Source organism: Carassius gibelio, chromosome A2 (genome assembly GCF_023724105.1).
Source record: "Carassius gibelio isolate Cgi1373 ecotype wild population from Czech Republic chromosome A2, carGib1.2-hapl.c, whole genome shotgun sequence".
Lineage (NCBI taxonomy): Eukaryota > Metazoa > Chordata > Actinopteri > Cypriniformes > Cyprinidae > Carassius > Carassius gibelio.
Window position 1 is genome coordinate 31326337 of NC_068372.1, and position 19885 is coordinate 31346221.

The following is a 19885-nucleotide window of genomic DNA, read 5'->3' on the forward strand; positions in this document are numbered from 1 at the left end:
TAAAGCCTCTCAGGCACTTTGTATCACTGGGCTGTTACTCTTAGAGCACAGTAATAAAGAGCTGAATCTGACAGAGTTACACTCTTAATAATGAGTTCAGTGGATGTTTGGGATGTAATGGACTGAAACCGAGTGTCTGGTATATTTTCGTCACTGCTCCAAGTCCGGGCACCTTTAAACAATATATATTCTGGTTTCCCATTAGGATACTGTCTGTACCAGTAGAGATAGACATAATTGCTGCCTGTATCATAAGTGCAGCTCAGTGTTACACGCTCTTCTTCAGATGTGTAAATATTAGTTTCCATGTCTTTCGGTTGAATGCTGTCAGATAAAATACCTGCAAGAGAATTGGAGAGATTTAATACCAGGTCAGCTGGCTTGTCCGAAACTTCATCACATTTATAAGGAAAATTACATTCATAAAAACAGTTTCTCCAACAAATGTGATGATTTTATTGCAATAAAGTAACAAAAATAGCGAAAATTGCATTGCCAAAACATTTGTACATTACATTTGAGTCTGCTCAGATTACATGTCTTATACCTGGAGTGGATATTAGAATAAGAAGAAAGCATCTCTCCATGTTGGGAAGGTTTACTAACTTGCTTTGTGGAAAGAAGTAAAGGTAAATGTATGATCGTAGTATCTTGTTGTGAAACTGCAGTGTGGGTGTGGCTTATTTTGACCTCCTTCTGTGTCATACCTTATTAAGTAAAAGATAAAATAATGAATAATAAAACCAAAATAACTTGAGTAACAGCTAATTCAGTTTATCTAACTGACATATTCATTTGTATGGATCCTGTTGTTTTTGGCAACATCTTATTGTAAGAGTCAGTCAGGTTTTTGTATGGTGTGTACTGTTTTCATGTCACAGTGGGCATCAGGGCAGAGTTTAGGGCAGAGTCTGAATTGAGTCAGAATCAAGGATTTAATTCTACAGTTATGGAGTTTTGTGAAACTTTCCCATAGCATGAAATATGACTAAAAGGTATTCAGGAGCTGAACCCAGATATTGGCGATACCACTGCAGACTAATCATGACGTAATGAGTAGTTATATTGCCCCTCTCTGTCCCAGACACCTCAGTTTGGATCGGTGTGATGAAAAACTGAAATCTGCAGATGAGATTATGAACATTTGACTACATTTTGACAAAGAAGACATAGAAATAAGTAGACAAAACAGAGCTGAAATAGGATACTTATATGCAAGACAACAAAACATCAACGTGTCTGGTCAAAAAAAAAAAAAAACTAACAAAACAAAAACCATCTAACTGACCGGAAAAATCGGTCAAATAAAGGGGCACTTTGACAGTTACATTTTCATACCAATAATTACATAATGAAACATTTATACTTTATTTAATTCATCGTAGTTAAAAGGGATCAAGATTTGAAAATATACACACAGCAACAAAGCAAAACTGGCAAGTAGAGCATCATTTCGCACAATGCTGTATTCAGCACAAACTGTTGTTCAACAAATCATTCATTCTTTGGCACCTTAAGGAGGACATCTCAAGTTAACTCCTCTCCTTAAAAGTTGCAGTCTAGAATAGATAAAATAGCATTTGAGGCCTAGATATGATAGATATGAACATGCATAGTACCACTAATAACCTGAAGTTTGTTGCAGTCAGAATGTATTAAAGAGACGTTGAAATATTTGTTGTTCTATATTTTGGTCTGTTACTTTTAGTCAGTGTAGACCTTCTGCTGACAGCATTAAAAAGGAAGGTTTATTATGGCATGACAAACCAAAGGATTATTATCTTCCTGTATACTTTCCACCTAAGCACTTTTTTTTTCTCCAGCAGGTGTTACAGTATTGTGTTTGTGAAGTGCTGTGGTTTTACACAAAATATGATTGTGGTTTAATTTTTATTTGATATTTTTTTAAGTACATATGAGTTTTTGTAAAGCTTCTCAGGCATTTTGTATCACTGGGCTCCTACTCTTAGAGCACAATAATAGAGAGCTGAATCTGACAGAGTTACTCCAGTAATAGTGAGTTCAGTGGATGTGTGGGATGTAATCGACTGAAACCGAGTGTCTGGTATATCTTCATGACTGCTCCAAGTCCGGGCACCTTTAAACAGTATATATTCTGGTTTCCCATTAGGATACTGTCTGTACCAGTAGAGATAGACATAATTGCTGCCTGTGTCATAAGTGCAGCTCAGTGTTACACGCTCTTCTTCAGTTGCGTAAATATTAGTTTCCTTGTCTTTCGGTTGAATGCTGTCAGATAAGATACCTGCAAGAGAATTGGAGAGATTTAATAACAGGTCAGCTGGTTTGTCCAAAATGTCATAAAATGTTTACATTAAAATTACAAAAATAAAAAAGTGATGTCATTATAGTAATAGAGTAAAATAAAAAAATGTGTGCATGGCCAAAACATTTTAATGTACATTATATCTAAATCTACTCAGATTACATGTTTTACCTGTAGTGGATATTAGAATCAGAAGAAAGCATCTCTCCATCTCTCCAAGATTTACTAACTTCATGCTCGAGGCTTTATAAACTGAATTGTAATGATTGTAGTATCTTGTTGTGAAGTTACACTGTGGGTGTGGCTTATTTAGACCACCTTCTTTGTTTTCACTTATTAAAAGCTGAGATGATTGTGCCTTCAGTGAATGAAACTTAAAAATATTACCTCTTGTTCAATAATGATCTCCCTCTACTGATTCAGTTTCATCAGCAAATGTGACTGTGATCATGTTTATTATGTTACTATGAGGATCATTAAAGATAAACTAAATAAAGCCGTTTTGGTAGAGTTTAAATATTCAATATTTGATAGTAAGGTTTGTGCTTGCGGCATTAAATTCGTCCTTTCTAAAATATTTTAATGCACACAGCACCCCCCAGTGGTGATGTGACAAACATGTATTCTCCCATTGACATCCATAAGTTTAACAGGGATAATACTTTTGTGAATCTGAAAAATAAAAGGAAGATAAAACTTGAATTTATTTATTGATATCGATATGGTATAGATAGTTATATAATAGTTATATTGTTATATTATATCAATGATTTCATAAAAAAAATCGAATTTACTAAGTAAATATGAACATAAGAAATATTAACTAGTAGAAATACTAACCAGCTGGTAAATGTATAGTTAAATATGAATTTGAATGTAACATTCATCTGTGTGGATACTACTTGCTGTTATTGACATCTCATTTATAGAGCCAGTCAGGTTCTTGTATGAAGTGTAGAGTGTTTCCTGTGACTGTGGGCTGCAGGGCACAGTAGTAGAGAGCAGAGTCTGATACAGCAGCAGAGGAGATGATCAGATCCACACTATTCTCTTCTTTTCTGTGACTGATTGATATTCCAGGATTCACACGAGTAATTGTTCCATAGTAATCCAGAATGAGGAACTGTGGTGGTGAACCTGCATGTTGCAGATACCAGTGAAGACTCTCAACAGAACCAGTGTAGTTACAAGAGAGTTTCACACTCTCAGTCTCAGTGGCAAATGCTGCATCACTGTATGGGGTGATGACATCTTTAGCTCTGTTACCTACAACAACAGCTTATTTAAGCTTGTTTAAAATGAGATATGTTGATATAATGATACTTGTAAGATTTTACCTTGAGTAAAAGTCAGGAGTAAAAGCACACAAGTGAACATGATGGTAGTTCCTGCTTGCATCAGTGATCTGTGATGCTGACTATCACTGAACTAATCTGTTTCACAACCTGTGTTTAGCTCCACCTTTTGACATAACCCTCTTAAAAACACAGACATTAGCATATATGATGGATTGATGCCTAAATCTGCTTGCACTTTCTATTTGACAAAGTAATATCATTTCTGAAATGTTTTTTGCAGTTTTATTTAGTTTTCTGTCACAGTGGGCTCTAGGGCACATTAGTACAGAGAAGAGTCTGTCCAGTTCCACAGGGGTTTTCTTTTTGTTCAGTTTTACAGAGAATCTAAATCTACAATTTCAGACTTTTTTTGAAACTTTCCCTGTATCATGGAATATGACTATAAGGTGTTCAGGAGCTGAACCGGGATATTGGTGATACCACTGCAGACTAGTAGCTACAGGACAGAGTTACAGTATATTGTGCCCCTCTGTCCCAAGCACCTCAGTTTGGACTGGTGTGATGACATTCCCCAAACTGACACACCCTTACGAAAAATAATTTTTACGATTTTTTTGTTGTAACATCACCCCCTAGTGGCAGATGACAAACAAATACAGTACATTTATCATAAAACTGATGCATTAAGAGACCATCATTTTGCAAAAAAGGTCCAATTAAACAATGAATTATGATACATTTTAAGATAAGTTTTGTTGCAGAAATTGCAGAAATATTTTCCCAGGTTAACACTACTGACTTAAATTACTTTTGTGAAGACTATAAATGAAAAACATGCATAAAGTGATTTTCCAACACCAGCAATTTTAAAGTGAACTTGTCCAAACATTTCATGCAAACAATCATGAATGCAATATAAACAATACATTTTATGATCAGTATTGTACATCAGTATTATGAATGCAAAACTAAGAGTAATTCCTAATCAGAGCACAACTACATTTTCTAAATAGATGACATGTATCATGGTGTCAATGCAAATCTATAATATTTTTTCAAGTTTTTGTTTTTGGCTTATATATACAGTGTGTATATATATAATTTCATATATTCAGAAGACATGACATGTATGGTACAGTACATTCACCTATAGTATCACTGTTAGGAGGGTTTTCATATGGTGGTGTTGTGTTTCCTGTCACTGTGGGCGTCAGAGCACAGTAATACAGAGCAGCATCTGTCAGTTTAGCAGAGGAGATCTCCAGAATCACATGGGTTTTCTCTTCATTCACTTTCCCATAGAAGCGAGGATCTCTATCCACAATTTCTGACTTTTGTAAAACTTTTCCTGTAGCGTGTAGTATTATCAAAAGAAATTCAGGAGCTGATCCGGGATATTGGCGATACCAATGCAGTGTAGATGCTGAGGAGTAGCTACAGGACAGAGTAACATTTTCTCTCTCTTTCTTAAAAACCTCAGTCTGAACTGGTGTGATAACATTCGCAGAACTGCCACCTTCAAAATCAAAAGTCAATTTATAGAAATGTAACATACATAAAAATGAACTAACACAAATTCTACATTTATTAATCTCAGCAAAATTATAAAAAAAGACAAATAAGTGGAATACTTACATATAAGAGAACAAATCAAACCAGTTAAGCAGAGCAACATGTTGATCATAACCAGAATGAAGTTTTAGTTCAGCACGAGATGTTCTTCAACTAAACTTTCTGTTCTTTCCTTGTCAACAGATGATGTCTCAAGCAAACTCCTCCTCTTAAAACTATAAACTGAATGTTAAATTAAGTGCTTGACAGTGATGCAGTGTGTGATCTGTCTTACTCTTTGTACAGTGTTGTTTATTTTCTGGTCACTGTGGGCACAAGAGTCGAGGATCTCGAGCCACAATTTCTGACCTTTGGGAAACTTTCCCAGTAGAATATAGAATGACTAAAGGATATTTAGAAGGATATTGGTGATACCACTGTAGAGTATATGCTGAAGAGAATGTTCACGACAGAGTTATATTTGCTCCTTCAGGATGGAACATTTAATTTTTGACTGGATTGATGACATTTGGAAAACCGGGGATGTTGATGGCGTAGTGGATAAGACACATGCCTTTGGTGTGACCCAGGTTCGAATCCACTGTAAGATACCAATGTGTCCCTGAGCAAGACCCTTAACCCCTATAGTTGCTCCAGAGGTGTGCGACCTCTGACATATATAGCAATTTTGGATAAAAGCGTCAGCTAAATGAATAATGTAATGTAAATGTAATATAAACTGACAACACCAAGAGTCAAAATTCATGCAGTTATCATGTTATAATGTACTGAAACATAACACTTTCATTTGTATATTAAATAATAATAATAATAATAATAATAATAACGGACCCACTTTATATTAAGTGGCCTTAACTACTATGTATTTACATTTTAATTAATAATTTAGTACAATGTACTTATTGTGTACATACATGTTTGTACATTGTACTTATATAAAAAAATGACATGTAATTACATCTGTATTTAATTTCTGTAATTACATTTATAATTACACTGTTGACCCATACTTTACACCTTAACCCACCCTTAAACATACCCATACCTCCAACCCTCTCCCTAACCTTACCCCTATCCCACCTCAATAGCAGCAAAAGTGTTTTACAATACAATATGAAAACTTATAAACATATAAACATATTTTTTATGTAAGTACATAGTAGTTAAGGCCACCTAATATAAAGTGGGACCAAAAATAACAATTATTATTAGTCAGTACATTCAATCTGGAATACACTCAAGACAACAAAGCAAAGCATGGAAATAGGGAGTAATCATTTTGCACAATGAAGTATTTAGCACCAACTGTCTACTAATCTTTCATTCTTTGTCAAGTTAAGGAAGAGGTCTCAGATTAACTCCCCATAAAGCTGCAGTCCATAATTGATGAATCCCCATTTGAAGCCTACAGTATTTTAAATAAGAATACACAGGTCAGAAGTTTTACTTTAGTACCAAAAGAGCAGTTGTGGCCTAATGGTTCACACGCAGGTTGGATTCTCAGTACCAGCAGGAATTAGGGGGGTGTGAATGAATGTATGAATGGAGTGAATGTATTCAGAGTATGGGACACCGTACCTGGCTACACATCATGTCACTTTCAATGGGTCGTCAATCGTTTGTTCGTTATCTGGTTCATCTTGAGTTCTCTCTTCACAGCAGTTCAGTCAGTTTACTGTTTGAGTGCATGCATTACTCCGGGATATTGGTTTGTTTGAACTCAGAGGGAGTGTCAGTCACATTAAAAAAGTTAACAGCTTAAGTCATTTGTGGAATAATGCGTATTGGAGACGCAAACCATTTCAAAGAATTCAGTTCGATTTGGTGAACTGCTTCAAGTTAAATCTAATGATTCGTTTGTGAACCGGACATCACTACACTGCAGTGAACACGCTCACAGACCCGGAAGAAAAGATTAATGTTTTTATTACCCTTCTGGACATGGACAGTATACCGTCCATATGTTTTGAATGGAGGAACAGAAACCTCTCTGAATAAATCTAAAATCTTAAACTGTGTTCTGAAGATAAACGGAGGTCTTTACGGGTTTGGAATGACATGAGGGTGAGTCATTAATGACATCATTTTCATTTTCAGGTGAACTAACACTTCTGGACAAAATATGAGTCCATAATACATAATATTCAATGTTTTGGACTGTTTTTGCTTGTAAACAGTGCTAACAAGTGTCCATATTTCTCTCCTGATTCAGACAAGATTTTTTTTTTACTGCAGTCATATTTTAGATTGAAGCAACAGTTTGAAGTTAAAACATTTTAATGATACATCTGGCTATTAGAAATGCACAGCTTTTGGCCTTATATGACATTGATAAACTGGAGTTGCATGGATTACTTGTGGATTATCGTGATTTTTTATCAGCTGTTTGGACTCTCGTTCTGATGGCACCCATTCACTGGAGATCCACAGGTGAGAAAACAATGTAATGCTAAATTTCACCAAATCTGTTCCAATGAAGAAACAAACTCATAATGGATAGCGTAAGGGTGAGCACATTTTCAGCAGTTTTTAATTTTTGAGTAAACTATTCTTTAAAAAAATATGAAACTCATTTTAATTGTAAGATACGCTTATTCACACTATGGCAAATATTAAATTTAACATGGAAAACTTTATTTTCAGAGGCTCTTTTGTTGGAGGGTTTTCCATGAAATGACAACAGGTCTACAGGTTCCTCTTTAGCACAGCTCTTTTTTTCCAACAGGTTTTACACTAGTGTGTTTGTGGTTAGTAGATAGTAATAATAGAGTAAAAAATATAAGCATGGCTTAAAACATTTTAATATACACTGAGTTTAATATACACTGAGTTTGCTCAGATTATAATAATCAGTAGAAAGCATCTCTCCATGTTGGGAAGGTTTACTGTCTTTGTAAACTGAAGTTAAAATGTAAATATATGGTGTATATACTGTATGTAGTAGCCTATTTGTAGCTTCAGTGTGGGTGTGGATTATTTAGACCACCTTCTCTGTTTTGTCTTATTAAAAGCAGAGATGATAAGATTGTGCCTTCAGTCAGTGTATCAGTATCTTAACAATAACTATATTTCTTGATGAATAAGTCTCTTCCTACATTAGTTGTTTTTATGTTCATTGTGTTCATTATGTTACTATAAAGATAGTTTAAAGCTAAACAAACAAGAGACTACTATATTTAATATTTGAAAATGCAGTTTGTATTATATTTGCAGTCTAGTGACAAATTTTATTTTGATTGATATCTATATTGATTATATTAGGCATTTATAATATGGGTTTATAATTTTTTTTTTTAAAGATATTAGTGGATGATTGCAACCACTCTAAGTTTGTCTGTTTTGGGAAAGCTAACGTGTCTCTGACAAAGTGATAACACTCGTTGCCTTCTCTTGTGCAGCTCAAACGGGACCCTTCATCCCATTTGTCAGTATTTGTGATATCACAAATCCCAGAAAATATGCGTTGTAGTCCAAACGAGTCATTTGTTGTACTTTTTGAAAAGTGATTACTGTTGTGATTATCTCCTTTTGAAGTGGACTTTGAGCTTTGCAACTTTGCTGATATTTTTATGCTCAAACAAGAACATTGCAGGAAAACTAAAGTTGAAAAAGTGAAAAAGAATAAAAGGACCCCTTTAAGAATAGTTTCACCAAATTACACATAAGTCCAGAAAAAGGGCCATCTTCTGTTGTTCCTTGCATATGGGAATTCATTTCAGATACAGTTACAGTAGGTGTCCTCTCAGAAACATTTGTATGTAAACAGCACCCCCCAGTGGTGGTGTGATAAACATTTGTTCTCCCGTTGACAACATTCAGGAGTCTAACAAGGATAAAACATTGGTGAACCTGAAAAATATAAAGGATGATAAATGTTTACTTTAGTTATTGAAGTTTTCAAAACATGATGAAACATCTGAAAATATTACTTTTCAATAATGAGAGTTAAATCAATACATGTAACCAGCATAATATAACCAGCCAGAAAATGTATAATTAATTATTAATTTTAATGTATCATCAAAATAAAAGTACCTTCATCTGTGTGGATACTACTTGCTGTTATTGACATCTCATTATAGAGCCAGTCAGGTTCTTGTATGAAGTGTAGAGTGTTTCCTGTGACTGTGGGCTGCAGGGCACAGTAGTAGAGAGCAGAGTCTGATACAGCAGCAGAAGAGATGATCAGATCCACACTATTCTCTTCTTTTCTGTGACTGATGGATATTCCAGGATTCACACGAGTAGTTGTTCCATAGTACTCCAGAATGAGGAACTGTGGTGGTGAACCTGCATGTTGCAGATACCAGTGAAGACTATCAACAGAACCAGTGTAGTTACAAGAGAGTTTCACACTCTCAGTCTCAGTGGCAAATGCTGCATCACTGTATGGGGTGATGACATCTTTAGCTCTGTTACCTACAACAACAGCTTATTTAAGCATGTTTAAAATGAGATATGTTGATATAATGATACTTGTAAGATTTTACCTTGAGTAAAAGTCAGGAGTAAAAGCACACAAGTGAACATGATGGTAGTTCCTGCTTGCATCAGTGATCTGTGATGCTGACTATCACTGAACTAATCTGTTTCACAACCTGTGTTTAGCTCCACCTTTTGACTTTTGACATTAACATATATGATGGATTGATGCCTAAATCTGCTTGGACTTGTTATCTTTCAAAGTAATGTAATTTTTCTCTAATTTTCAATTACCTAACAGAAGTATGATGTGCTTTTGCACAGTTTTTTTTTTCTTTTTTTTTTTTTTAAAGTTTTCCAGAGAATCAAGGATCTTGATCTACAATTTCAGACTTTTGTTTAACTCTCTGTAGTATGAAAAATGACTAAAAAGTATTCAGGAGCTGAACCGGGATATGGGCAATACTAACTGCTGAGGAGCAGTTAAAGGAGTTTTATTGTGTCCTTCTGTCCAAAACACTTCAGTTTGGACTGGTGTGATGACATTCCCAAAACTGACACTTGCAAATAGGAAGACAGAATTCAAGTTGAAATCATTTAAATGAAAATTTCACATGCCACAGCAGAACAGCAAGCAAGAAAATTAAATCTGACACTTTGGCATAGAATATTTTTACATGTTAGTGAACAGACTGAAAAACAGGACAGGACATCTGCAGGACAGACCTTTATTGATGTAACATTGATTCACTCTCTACTGTAGAACAGCAGGTCTCCTGCTAATGCACCTCCCCCTAAAGATAGTCTTCATATTCAAATAATCTGACTCACACTGACAGACAGAATCAACTACCGTATTTTTCGGACTATAAGTCGCACCTGAGTATAAGTCACATCAGTCCAAAAATACGTCATGATGAGGAAAAAAACATATATAAGTCGCATTTATTTAGAACCAAAAACCAAAAGAAACATTACCGTCTACAGCTGCGAGAGGGCCCTCTGTTTTCAGTGGTAGACTACAGGAGCACTGAGCAGCATTAGGCTGGAGACGGTAATGTTTTCTCTTGGTTCATTTGTCTTAGTTCATTTCTCTTGGTTCATGTCAAATTCATTTTGATAAATAAGTCGCACCTGACTATAAGTCGCAGGACCAGCCAAACTATGAAAAAAAGTGCAACTTATACTCCGGAAAATACGGTAAATAAATGAGTTATTGAATCATTAGCATGAACAAAGCAGTCACTTTTTCAGAGTAATAATTGTTGAATGAAACTTTTCATGCTTAATTTTTATTTATCTGTTAAGTTAAAGCAGGTGTTACCATAACCTTTTATTCACAGGTTTTGTGGCTCATGTAAAGTACAACTGTGGTTTGTTTTTCACTTTATCAGATATGATTCAAAGCATTTATTTTGTTTGTGAGTTTTTGTAAAGCCTCTCAGGTATTTTGTATCACTGGGCTCCAACTCTTAGAGCACAATAATAGAGAGCTGAATCTGACAGAGTTACACTGTCCATAGTAAATTCAGTGGATGATACAGAAGTAACTGACTGAAACCGGCGGTCTGGTATATCCTCACTGTAGCTCCATGATCGAGCACCTTTACGCAGTAAATATTGAGGTTCTCTGTTTGGATACTGTCTGTACCAGAAAAGCATAGCATAAGTGCCGCTTGTATCATATGTGCAGCTCAGTGTCACAGACTCTCCTTCTTTACTGTTTATATTATCCTTGTCTTTTGGTTCAATGCTGTCAGCAAACACACCTGCAAAATAATTAATTATGTTTTATAAAACTCCTTTATCACATGTGATTTCAAGCATTTTAGTTCAACATCTAAGAATTAAATATGTTTATATCTATTTTAGTGTAGTGCTAATATTTAAAGTGCACTTTACCTGATACCGTTATAAGAATTAGTAGAACACATCTCTCCATTGTGAGAAATTTACCAATAAACTAGGTCTGTAAATATGCATTAATGGTTATAGGTTGAAAGGTAAATGTATGAATGGAGAGTCATTTGTGCAGCTATAATGTCTGTAAATGTGGGTGTGGTTTCTGATATTTCCTGTTGTTTTACATTAGAAATTGAGAAACTGTCAGTTAGTTTAATTTCCTCTAGATTGTTTGCTCATAATCTGTCATATAGAGCTCAGAGTTGCTGTCTCTTTGTGCATTTATCTTTGGTTACCCTGCCATCTTTATATGTGTAAGGAAAAGCACCATTAGCATTATGGAAGTAAAAAAACGGCAAGTTCTTCTATGTGGACAAAAAAACTAATATTATGTAAAAGCTCCACACTTAATAATCTCAAGTAGACAAAGCAATAGAAAAGACAAGTAAATGGAATACTTAAATATAACAGAACAAAACAAGCCAGTTAAGCAGAGCAACATGTTGATTATAACCAAAATTAAGTTTTAATTCAGCACAATCTGTTCTTGAACAAAAATGTGCATTCTTTCCTTTTCAAACAGATGATGTCTCAAACAATCTCCAACCCTTAAAGTTACACTTAAAACAGCATTAAAAACCATAAACTGAGCTACAGTATTGACTGGAGTGAACATGAATAATACACAGATGAGAAATACTGTTACAGTTGTTAAGCTGTTTAAATTAATGTTTGTTTCAGGTAGACTAATACATGAGTTAAAGCTTATGACATCCCTCAAGGGAGTCTTTAATATTTTAATAATTTCTGGACGGAACATCTCATTTTGGACTGGAGGATGTCATTCACAAGAGTGCCACATGCAAGAGCAAAAATCCATGCAGTATCCATAAGCGTATAACTGCTTATGAAAGGATTAATGTAATAGTCCACCTAAAATTTTAAATTTGCTGAAAATGTAGTCACCCTCATGTCATTAAAGATTAATTTAGATTAATTACACAGCATTTAAATGGTTTATTACAAACACACAGCTTTTAGCCTCATATGACATTAATTGACAAACAGGACAAAATGACTTGTGCATTATTGTGATGGTTTTATCAGCTGTTTGGACTCTCATTCTGATGGCAGCAATTCAATGCAGATCCACTGGTGAGCAAACGATGTAATGCACAGTTTCACCAAATCTGTTCCAATGAAGAAACAAACTCATCTGGTTAGCATAACTAATGCTAATCCAAAATCATCTGGATAGCATTAGTCAAGTAAATTTTCAGCAAATTTTCATTCTTGTTTAAACTATTCCTTCAAAAAAACAAAAAAATGCATGACAAAACAATTATCGGGAATGTAATCTTCTTTTACAGTTTCCTCCTAAGCACAGTTCTTTTCTTCCAGCAGGTGTAATGAAAGGAGCATTGTGGTTTGTACAAGATATAACTATGGTTTAATTCTTATTTGATCTTTATTTTTTTTAAAGCAAAAACTACATGTGAGTTTTTGTAAAGCTTCTTAGGCATTTTATATCACTGGGCACACTGAAATATTCTGTGGCAAAAACGGTTTAATAGAACTTGCATTAAGGAGAGAGATGATATGGCAGCTGGTGTGTGTGGTAAGATGATCTTCAACCACTCTGGTTTCCTCTCAGGAAGTGGGTGAGGAGCTGAGAGATGTTCCTTCAATTTCTAGACAGCATCAAGTTCACGGTTCATTCCTCTGTGATTTACAGTAAAACCCATTTCCCCCTCAAGTAAGTCAATATTATACCAAATCAAATGTACAATAATTAACTGGATAGTGATCAAATAAAATGGTAATGCTTAAATATAGGGTTATGTCTACATTAACTTAATGTTCATTAGTTAATTCATTAATTAGTTGTCAAATATGTTAAAATAGCAAATCAATATGTAACTTTCCACACAAATTTAAACTCTCTTATGAAAAAAAAATTAAATACATTTATGAATTTAACCAAAACATTTATAAACTTCAACCAATATGAACACTATAATTCATGATAACTAATGAATTAAATCAACTATGTAGTTTTGTGCATTTTTATGACTTTGAAGCCCCCTACAGTTAAGTTTGTGGAATTCACTTGTAAATATAATCACAGTTGCAAGTACTGTGGATTTGTTGCTGCAATAAAGCGATCAATCATTTTCCAGAATGCACCATAAAACCAATGTGCAAAGACCAGAGATTTTCTTACAGAGTTCAGAAATGAAACAGTGATTAAGTTTATTTCATACTAGAAGATTTTTAATGGCTGCTATAAAGGATATCGGGTCATGACGTAATACTAGCTGTTTAAACACATGCAGCTTTTAGTTATGTTGTGGTTAACAGTCATCCGTGTCCCTGACATGCACTTGTCTGTGATTCAAGGTAGGAGGAGGAACTTCGAGGTATGAGAAAGTGTGAGGTACAGAAAAGACTCAAGTCCGACTATGAGGACATGGTTTATTTTATTAAAGGCATAGCTGATTCCAGTTTACAAGTGTCCACAAAGAGACAAGAACACAATAAATCAAGCCCATTATAGAAGGAGATATCCTCACCCCCAACTATTCCCTGACAAAATCCTCTTAAAAAAAAAAAAAAAAAAAAAAAAAAAAATCCCTTGACTGGATATCTCCCTCATCCAAAATACAAGGCATTCTGAAATATGGATTTCATGCAGAATCAGTGACAGACTGAATTTAGGGTCGGGACAAACTGTCTTAGTGGTAATTTGAATGTAAAAAGCTGGCTGTTATATTTTCTTTTAGCTTTACTATTGGAATGTTATATTACGGCCCAGAGGCACAAGGCTGTTGTCCTGTGATCAGCATTGTAATGTACGTCACTACAGAAGCCACAATAAAAAAAAAAAAAAGGAATACTGAACAACAGGGGAAAAATCCACATTTACAATGCATTGAGATAGAGGGTATCGAAAAAAGCACATCCACACAAGACCGTGCACCAAAAGTCATCCAAAATAAAAGAATATAAGAATATTGGGCATCCACAGCAACCAATCAGAGCACTGGCTTCTGAAACTTGCTGAACGATTTTAATAGGAAAACAAAAGATGAACAAAATGGGGCACACGGCTCCCACTGAAACTTTGCTTGTAGATTCTTCCGCAGATGATACTTAGACTGAACTCAACTTTTATGGTTCCATTTAATCATTTATTCCTCTATTTTTTTTATACAATTTTAAATGCAACAAGAGAAGCACAATCACACAGCAAATAGACACATCATTTAAAGTTCGTCTTTAATAAAATGTTCTCTACTCAAAAATAAAAACACGCTTTATTCTCATCATACGAGAGAGTATGTCTTTCATATAACCTTCGCCGAACAAAAACATCTTACTTAACCAGGAAGAAATGACCACTGTGAATGCTTTCTAGATATTTCAGCCTATCCAACGCAAACCCCTGGCCCCAGAACATCTCTACCAAAGAGAGTGGCACCCACACAAGGTCTCAAAGGCCTACTCAGTGCTATATCCTCTACTAAAAAGAGAACAGTTACAATATTTGCTTTTTACTTCGAAGAAAAAACCAAACAGGCTGCGAACAGGGCGTCTATGACGACTTGTCCCTTTTCTAGCTTGAGAAACATGGCCATGTGACGCTAACCCAAGGCAACCGATCATATACGTAACAAGATTTCAGAATGAAGCAGTAATCGGGCTTGACGCTCTTCCTCAGAGACGACTTTTTAGTGCTAAGTGTAACGGGAGCTGAGGGTCTTTTCGGAGGTACGTTCTGTGGTTTTAAACCGAGTACAGTGGCTGTGGGAAATTGAGTTTCACCGGTTCACATCCCTTTCTGCCGAGCTAACAAGCGTCACAGCTAGCCCCGTTCTCCTCACCCCTACAGTGCCAACTGTGATTCCGATGCTAACGATTCCTTAAAACAAAAATAGAGAAAGAACAAAAAAAGGAAGAGCAAAAACACAGACCAGGCACAAAGAGAGCTGATAAAGCTTAAAACTATTAATAAAAAGGCAGAACAAGAACAAAAGAAGCCGTTATGCATTTAAGCTAGAGAATAAAGTAATGAGGAGAGGAGGGAAAAGGGGAAGCACACATTTATAGCGAATGAACTCCCCCGTTAGCAGTAAACTATTCAACATATTTACTGAATAATATTTCAGAGAGCTAAAACTGCTACAGAACAAGTCACAAAATACAGTATTGTTAATAAATGCAGTCTCTATTGCAGCTAATGATACTACATCCTACATCTATAGTCTAACCCCCAACTCCGCTTGATACTGATCGAGCTATAATGTCGCTATGAGCTTCATAATGGTTCGAACTTTAGAGACGTTCCCTGTCCCGTTCTGCGAACTCTTCTTACAAAACAACAGACTGTACATGACAACACCATGATCCATGCCTGTGTCAATCTAATATCCGAGCACATTCTCTAGAAGTGCACTTTCATGCTGTTCGCATCATCCTTCATTCATTTTTTTATTTATTTATTTTTTATTCTGAACACAGCGACAGGAATCCCTCTGAGAAAATGAATCCAGACTTGGAATAAAAACACAAAACCAGTCCTTCTTGCTTTTTTTGTCCCTCGTATTACCACGTCTGCCGTCAATAAACATCCCTTTCTGACACGCACACACCCAACTCCTTAACGTACGGCGAGCCGGTCACAGAGAGAGATTTAAGCAGGGGGCATGAGGGTGTCTAGTCCAGAGTCTTAAGTCCAGATGAGACAGGAGAATGACCTTTGACCCCCCCCCAGAGGAAGAGAGGTGTTGCAATCAGAGAGAGTTTGTCCCCCTCAGAGTCAGTGTTCTGCAGCGGCTACGTGCGGAGCAGCGTGACGGGTCAGGTGCTTGCACGCCCTCACAGGGAGAGAGACAGAGTGAGTGAGAGAGATAGAGGAGAGGAGAGGGCTGCACGTCCCTCGTCGGTCAGGCGAGCGGTTCGTTTTGAGCCTGTCGCTTCACATCGTTTGCCGTCTCCAGCTTCTGCGCGCAGGTAATGCCGGAAATTTCCGATTGGAGCTTGTGGTGTTTCACCTCTTTTGTTGAATCATGTTTCACACATGTGCGTCTTCCTGTGGACTCTCAGTGTGGCGGGTTCATGTTGCCATGACCGCGCTGCTGCTTCTGTTTCTGCTGCATCAGGAGCTGCTCCAGAGCAGACGGACCGGGCTGCATCATAGAGCTCGACCAGATTGACTACACAAAAAGGGATAGAAGAAAGGGAATATGGAGGCTAATTAAGACTAAAGTAAAATGATAAAATATATAACAACTCTGTTGTTGGCCAGTGAATGTGTAGAAAACAGTACACACTAAATATTAGACAGAACATCCCATGCTACCTTGAAACTGTCAAGGAGGACAGTGGAGGAGTCCTCCATTGGCATGTCCTGGGCTGCCCAGCTGCTGGTTTGCGCCCCCTGGTGCCAGCTGTTGGTATCGGTCACAGAGGAGGACGAGGCAGAAGGCAGGTAGTCCAACCCAAAGCCGCTCACACCTGAAAGACAGTATATGATTAACAGTTTATTAACTACTACTTGTGGTCAATCAGGCCATTTCATTTTAAGAATGTAAATAATACAAGCATAACAACTGCTATTAAATGTATATTCATTCTACATAACATTTACTAAAACATACAAATAATTTAAAATGAAACAAAGTGGGTGGGGGGGGGGGGGGGTTGAACTTGTAAAATGAACAGACTTTCTACTTCTTTATTCTATAATCATGTTGTAGTATAAAGAAAGTAAATACCATAGCCTACAGTGCAGTCTGACACTGGTCAGTGGTAATAAAGTTGACTAAAAGAAGAGACACATAAACCAAAGGAGCACACTCTCTGCATGGGAATAACCAATATTACCAGTTTTCTCAGCCTTCCAGCGATCGGTACCACGGCGGTCTCTGCTGTCTGGCGTCCCAATGGGGCCGAAGTTGGAAAAGGGCAGAGAGCCATGGCTGTGGGTGGGAGGGGAGGAAGGCAGGCTGCTTGGGTTGGAAGAGTGAGGGGACTGACTGGCTGGTGTAGAATGATCTAGAACAACAAAAGATAGGAACAAATCATTAACAAACTGATCCCCTGTACAATCTAAAATTACGGCTATGAACAAAATTAAACATCGTTAAATGATTTCTATAATTGATCCTATTCTACAGTAGATCAAAATTACAACATGGTACCTGAGCTAGCAGGAATGGAAGGGGACCATGGATTTCCTTCAAACAGGGAGTAGAGTGAAGGCTCCTGGTGCATCATGGGTATGTCCGGCTTAGACACAGGAGCCATATTTTTACCATAGGCTTCGCTAAAAATGCTGTTCTGGTAGGAGTTCTCCTGTAAACAACAACAAAAGCTATTTAATCAATATTTTCTTTTCTTTTTGCCTTTTTGCGACTAGCTTTGATAGATATACCGGAGTTAGGTCAGAAAACGGGGAGAATACTATCTGGAAAATATTGGGTTATTGCACTTCATAATTTTTTATTAAAAAAGATTTGTATTTTCATTACCAGTCAAAGCATGTTTGGAAAGTAAGAATATAGCAACACCCAGCCCAAAAAAAGCACAAAAACTGGTTATGTTTAGAATGAAAACACTGCCACCTGGTGATTTTTGATTTAAAATGCAAGACTAAAGTGATTGTTTGAGAAAGAGAAAAGCAGTTTTAGGCTACCTGAATGGAAAATCGGGGGAGAAGAGAGGATTGACCAATCACATCAGCTCCACTGTCTAGTCGGGACTGATTTGGCAGCTACAGAGAGAGAGAAGCAAAAAAGATGAGAACTCCGCAATAGACATGCAAGTTCCAACACCGATCAATCATTTCCAACAGACCACAGTAGTAGGAAAAAATATATATTTCCAGAAAGCCAAACATTATTTATAACAAATAATTTGTATAAAATTAATAAACAAAAATAAATTATACCAATACATTAATTTAAATCTGAATAGCCTTCTTCAATATGGTTTTAAAAGTATTCCAGGATGTGCCTCGAAGTTACATGTGTCCCATACATTTATAATTCCTTAGTTTCAATTACTTTTATTATTTGTGTATTCCAATATGTGGAAAACGGTAATAACAATTTAGTAGTTATTACCAAACTGCTATTGGACACAGGAAACAGATTTTTTGTTTTTGTTTTTGTCCACAGAAGCATATATGTAATTTCTATATCCACTCCAGCCTGACGACATGATAGGAAGAGAACTACATACAAACATGTTCCTTCCAGGAGCAGAATTAAGAGGGCCAGCCAAGGCCTGGTAGAAATCATGAGGTTTAGTAAAGAGCAGCTCCTCCTCCTCCTCAAAGTCCGCCAGAGTCTTTAACAGGTCTGGGGGCAGAAGAGGGGAGCTCTTGTTGTCCTAGTGAAAGACGAGGCACAAAGGGGAAGGAAGGAGAGACAGAGGGAGGGAGGGAAAGGGATGAGAGAAACAGGATGTAAGAAAAAAGGAAGCAGCCTGTCATAGCTGAGAAAAACAGCAGCCTGTGAAGATTAGTGCGATTCTCAACCTGATTTCTGTTTGCGACCTGTGATAAAGCTGTTTGACTTACTCAAAAGTAAAATAGTCTTTCAAACAACACAGAAACGCATCTCAGAATGCTTCAGAGCAGTTAAACAGCTAGAGGTGGAAACGTGAAAGAGATGAAAAATTAGAAAGCATGCGCGGAGATCAAGTTTCAATAAAACAAAGTATGGCTGTAAATGATCCCCAGCTAAAGCCGGAAAACTATGATAATCATAGTCATAACAGATATTGTACAGATGCTAAGCCCGTAGAAACCAAAGGGCAAGTGGAAGCAAGTGACTGAGAATAAGCACTGAAGCTGTGTTCGGAAAGGAATGCTTGCTTACTAATTAGGGAACACTGCGCCAAGCAGTACACTATTAATAAATAACATGAACACATTATGAAAAGATGAACGTTTAAAGCATTTATGAACTATATTGCATGTTTAACCTCATGTTGTCCTTTTTAAATTCATGAATGATGAAAGTTATTAATTTGGAAATCAAATATTTAAAATCCAAATCTGTTTAAAACGTCTTGCCACTTGGCCGTCTGAAATAAAATATCGCATTCAATTACATTATGCAATTAGTTTCCACAAAAATATTAGGCAGCACATAATGGTAAGAAATATTTCTGGAGCAGCAAATCAGCGTATTAGAATGATTTCTGAAGGATAGCGAGACGCTGAAGACTGGAGTAAATGGCAGTTGGAAATCTTTGCCATCAATAAATTACATTTGAAAATATATCAAAATGTCATAAGCGAACCTTCCGGTGAAAAACAGCCGACTTCTCTCAGGTGATGTATACAGGACTTAAATCATTGAAACCCTGCCTTTTGCATGATCATTTTGCACCA

The 19885-nt window shown here is 36.4% G+C and overlaps 1 protein-coding gene and 2 gene segments (V, D, J or C); all 3 read right to left on the reverse strand.

The window, feature by feature from the left end:
* Window positions 1-9123: 9123 nt before the first annotated feature.
* Window positions 9124-9738, reverse strand: LOC127939035 (T cell receptor alpha variable 9-2-like). The segment is given in 2 exon segments: window positions 9124-9576; window positions 9648-9738. Coding segments are annotated over 2 exon segments (471 nt in total).
* A 1149-nt stretch (window positions 9739-10887) lies between these two features.
* Window positions 10888-11574, reverse strand: LOC127939055 (T cell receptor alpha variable 3-like). The segment is given in 2 exon segments: window positions 10888-11348; window positions 11482-11574. Coding segments are annotated over 2 exon segments (354 nt in total).
* Window positions 11575-13942: 2368 nt separating this feature from the next.
* Window positions 13943-19379, reverse strand: LOC127939031 (nonsense-mediated mRNA decay factor SMG7-like). Its single transcript, XM_052536013.1, has 6 exons — window positions 18727-19379; window positions 18179-18256; window positions 17685-17838; window positions 17368-17538; window positions 16844-16998; window positions 13943-16697 (listed from the first exon to the last, which is right to left on the reverse strand). Exons 1-6 carry the CDS (start codon window positions 18730-18732, stop codon window positions 16584-16586), a joined length of 678 nt encoding a protein of 225 aa, XP_052391973.1. The 5' UTR covers window positions 18733-19379; the 3' UTR covers window positions 13943-16583.
* Window positions 19380-19885: the final 506 nt, after the last annotated feature.